Source organism: Lactuca serriola, chromosome 2 (assembly GCF_051521515.1).
Source record: "Lactuca serriola cultivar US96UC23 chromosome 2, Lser_US96UC23_V15, whole genome shotgun sequence".
NCBI lineage: Eukaryota > Viridiplantae > Streptophyta > Magnoliopsida > Asterales > Asteraceae > Lactuca > Lactuca serriola.
In genome coordinates this window covers 164,869,271-164,873,583 of record NC_136409.1, presented here as the reverse complement: position 1 = coordinate 164,873,583, position 4,313 = coordinate 164,869,271, and the positions used below count along the sequence as shown (strand labels likewise).

General features: G+C 37.2%; 1 protein-coding gene across 1 annotated transcript; it reads right to left on the bottom strand.

The window, feature by feature from the left end:
* Positions 1-893: 893 nt before the first annotated feature.
* On the bottom strand, positions 894-3,814 carry LOC145089741 (uncharacterized). The gene is made up of 5 exons (XM_079028137.1): positions 3,745-3,814; positions 3,019-3,516; positions 2,668-2,799; positions 2,000-2,526; positions 894-1,583 (listed from the first exon to the last, which is right to left on the bottom strand). The coding sequence occupies exons 1-5, from the start codon at positions 3,812-3,814 to the stop codon at positions 894-896; spliced, it is 1,917 nt and encodes a 638-aa protein (XP_078884263.1).
* Positions 3,815-4,313: the final 499 nt, after the last annotated feature.

Genomic DNA, 4,313 nt, shown 5'->3' with positions numbered 1-4,313 from the left:
TATGTTGCATGCGTCACGGCTGTCTGAGAAGCGATGACGTAGAGTCATAGACTTGGGCACATGACCACTTGCTATAAAATACCAGGGAAGTGCAGAATTTTATGGTATGGTAAATTAAATCGTGGGCATGTGAAGGATTTATTTATTTGATTAGTTAAGGCGGATTTTTGGGCTCTCATCTATTATGGAAAATCTTGTATTCAATTTGAAAACGTAAATAGTCAAATATCCTTATTGTCTCCCACCACAACCCTCTGGCTCAAATTGCCGAATCATTAAATGTCATTTTTTATGTCTTGTTAGAATTTGGGTATAGAAAAAGTTTGGAAATTTTGAGAATTGTGGTTTTCACTTTCAGATTAAAGTATTTGAGTGGTACTTACAATCTTTAATTGGATAAGACTCAGAATTGAAAGAAAACAAAAGAGAGAATGTTTTGATCATATAACAGAAAAAACTTCCTGTCTTAAAACTGTCACATGACAGTTTTATGTCCTAAAACTGTCCACAAACCGTCATAAACAACCTTAAATCCAGCTCGATCCCAGCCAGCCAGGGGCTCTGCCCCTTGAACCCCGTCAGGAGCTGCCGCCCCTTGGACCCCACTCCTAGGGGCGTTGCCCCCAGATCCCCCGTCGCTTTAGTGGCTTCGCCTCTAAATAGTAGTATATTTTCAACAAAGACAAAATTAAACAAACGTGCACTCCTCACCATACCGATTTGTTCAATAATTATCAAAATGACATTGATCAACAAATTTAACCCCATTACACTAAAATAACATTAGTGATATAAAATCACCAACATGTCTCGTACTAGCTATAATGGAATTAAACAAAACAAAACCATTATGACAATATATTATTGAATTATTTTACAAATAGAATTGTTACTTACAACAGTTTTAATATTTTCGAAGTACATCTTGAAATGAAAGAGATTAAAGAACGATGGTTAGAATTCGAGGTTTCATAGTAGAGAACATGTTTCTTGGACCGAAAAAGGTAGCTGGAACCATATGTCGAGTGAATTACGTCTTTTAAGAGACGATATTGCAGTGCACCGAACAGAAGGACAGGTATGGTAGCGATCACGGTGACAAGGATTGGTAACCATTTAAGATCATTACGGTATAGCACGAAGAAGGTAACGCTAAAAGCAATCATCATGGTTGTTATTGAGAGGTAAAGTGTTGCTAGACCCAACATCAGTTTTCTGGGTAATGATTCCAAGAAATCATATTCCGCATAACGAGAAGTGAGGATGGATAAGAACGTGAGTATTGAAGCTGATGATGAGAACAATGATATGGCATTTGCCACTATAAAAATCAAAAAGCTTAGGTTTCGCTGGAACAAAGGGATGCCATCATCTTGGTATCCACCTGGAACTGTAAAAGCTGCAGCAAATGCTATGGTGGCAATAAGCGTCGCTACCACCATACACTGACTAGCTGTTCCTTTCATCCATTCCTCACCTTGTACGACTAGATCTTGGTGCTCCTTGGTGAATAACTCACATGGTGTCAGTCCATCTTTGTTCTTCCGTTCCCGATAAGAAGGGGGGATCATCTGCTCAACTTCCTACAACATATGTAAATCAAGTAGATCAATTTGATTGGGGTGTCAACCATGCATGCCAATCCAAAAGAACACATGTTTATGGCTGATTAAACCTCTTAATTACAAGGTCTAACAACATAGCGCTCGATATAAAAATGAAAATAGTTTACTCACATGAACCCCCTGGCGCCAGCATAATATAAAAAGAAATAAAAATTAATAATTAATTTATTATCATAAAAGGTGAGAAATTTCATAGCCTCCAAAGTCATACATATATCCACCATGCATGAGAACAAGTGAATATGTGCAAACAAACATCAGTACCTTGTATCTTGAATTGCCTCCTACAAGAGCCTCTAACAACGTATTTTACGTCAAAGAAAAATATATAAGCCTAGCTAGAAGAATATTTGAGAGGAATAATATATACGTACCTTGAACCATAGTAGTTCCCGTTGCATCTGAAAAGCGCCTCCTGACACATCCTCAAGTCGCTTTCTCTCCACACTCCTTGCAACTAAATGCAGCATATTGTCCTCATTTAGATCTTTGAGAGGAGTAATCATATCCTTATTTGAGGCTATCTCATGCAATAGGTTGTAGATATCTACATGACGATGTCTAGCAGCAACATGGAATATACTTTGATTGTTTTCATTTACTTTCCACGCTAGATCAGGATATAGACGCATGAGCTCAACTACGAATCTAGTATTGCCCACCTCTGTGGCAACAAATAGTACTCTAGAAGAGTACCTTCTAGATCCAATTCCCTGTTGATTTTCAAAATGTCTAGCAGCGTGCCCTTTGGTTATGTTAGGGATTTCATCACGGGGGCCTCTGAGTATGGTATCAATTTCGTCCCTAGGCTTCTCAGCAATATTATTCCAAATGGTTTTCAGTATCTCCAAAGCTTTAGCTTTACTTTCCTTTTCAAGAGCTTGCATTTTTGGACGAATGACTGTAAAAATAAAAATTAACAACAAGAAAAGAAGCCAAAATTGAGGATATATGCTAGATATTTAACAAGTAAAAATTGGTGGATGAAAATAATTGGAGAATGAAGATGTATTAATCAACATCAAGGAGTAGAGATGCATACCCCAGTTGATGGTTCTCATGATGATATTAGATTCTGTTTCAGCAAATACATCAGTCTTTCGCGCCAAAGCTCCAAGTACAAACTCACTACTACTAAGTTCTGGGTGTTCTTGCACTATGTCTAGTGCGATATCTGAAAAACATTTGAGAATCGCTTTGTGAAGAAAAAACGCATTGACCAAAGCAACAAAAATCATCTATGGAAACAAGATGGACATAGCATAAAGATTTTTTTTACCTGCAGTGTCTAAAGTCTAAACAAACTTCATTAGTTATTCAAATTGATACCGATTACTAATTAAAAAACAAACAGAATATGCAGGTGTAATAGTTACATGCTAGCTACTCTTACCAAACATGTTAGTCTCAACACATTTCTGAAGAAGCCAACCACGGTTCTCATGTGTCCAACAAATATCACGCAACTTGTGAGAATATCCGTACAAACACTTCACCATCTCATAATGTCCAAACAAGCAAGCCATATACAGTGGCGTCATTCCTCCACCACCAGTGATTGCCACCAAGGCCCTGTTCTTCTTAACCATAATCTCAACCATTTTAACGTTGCCAGCTCCAGCGGCTAAACAGAGGGCAGTGTTGGAACTGTTATTTAAAAGTTCCAGGTCCTCCTTTTCCATCTTAGACACCAGATTTTCCACAAATTCTTCAACCTGTTTGGTGCTTTTTGCCGATGCCCCAACATGAAGTGCTGTTTCGTTATTTCCAGTGATACTATACCTTACCAACTCTGGCCTTTCATCAAGAATCTCTTTAGCAGTTTTCCAATCACCTCTGATTGATGCTTCATATAGAGGGATAGCAACTGCGATGTACTCTTTTCTGGTTCCTATTAAGTAGATCCAATTCAAAGTTAGTATCCCCTTCAACCAGCTGGGACAATTGTAATATTGTTCTGACTTTTCACCATGACTAAACATCAATTCTTGCCACGTTAGAATCCTTCAATTTGGTTTACCATATTAAAATCAAGCACTAACATATTATATATGACAGCTGAAAATCAGGTACCATCTTAAAGTAGCTAGGCTTTTGATGAAACAAGAATGCATCTCACCTGCAATATTAATTTTGAAGGAACCGAGCAGTAGCACTAGGCTTTTTGTAAGAATGAGGTTGTTTCCCATCTTTTTTTTGCGAAAATGGGGCTCATTCAATTCTTTTGTAAAATTGGGTCTCTGACTCCTCCAAAACAACCACGTTTACCATATTTTCGTAAAATGACATGTAAAATATCATGAATTACCCTTTAACTTAGATAAGATATTATAAATATATCTTTTTGTTTTGTAACATTTTTTTGATATTTTTACCAGGTTTTTTACATAGCACTGCCAACAGATTCTAATTTCTAACCATCGTTTGTGGAAATTCTTTAGAGAAAAAGTTGGATTAGATATGAAATAGAAGTGGTAGATGTTTGGTATTTATAGAGTTTAGTTTCAAAAAAAAAATGAATTAACTACCACTGCATCTAGGTGATGGTCCACGTGTGCATCAACTATTGGTAAGTGTGGAGCACTGGTGCACATGAATCGTCTACTTTTTTATACTAAGAACGTAGCAGTACATGTAATGTGACCAAGGGGTAGCAGAATTTACCGTTAAGTAGATCTGGACAAGGTT

Excerpts from the sequence above, each read along its gene's own strand:
- LOC145089741 (XM_079028137.1), bottom strand. The coding sequence starts at position 3,814 with ATGGGAAACAACCTCATTCTTACAAAAAGCCTAGTGCTACTGCTCGGT. Across the intron at positions 3,517-3,744 it reads CTTCAAAATTAATATTGCAG|GAACCAGAAAAGAGTACATC; the intron begins GTGAGATGCATT and ends TCTACTTAATAG. Across the intron at positions 2,800-3,018 it reads TGTTGAGACTAACATGTTTG|ATATCGCACTAGACATAGTG; the intron begins GTAAGAGTAGCT and ends AATGTTTTTCAG.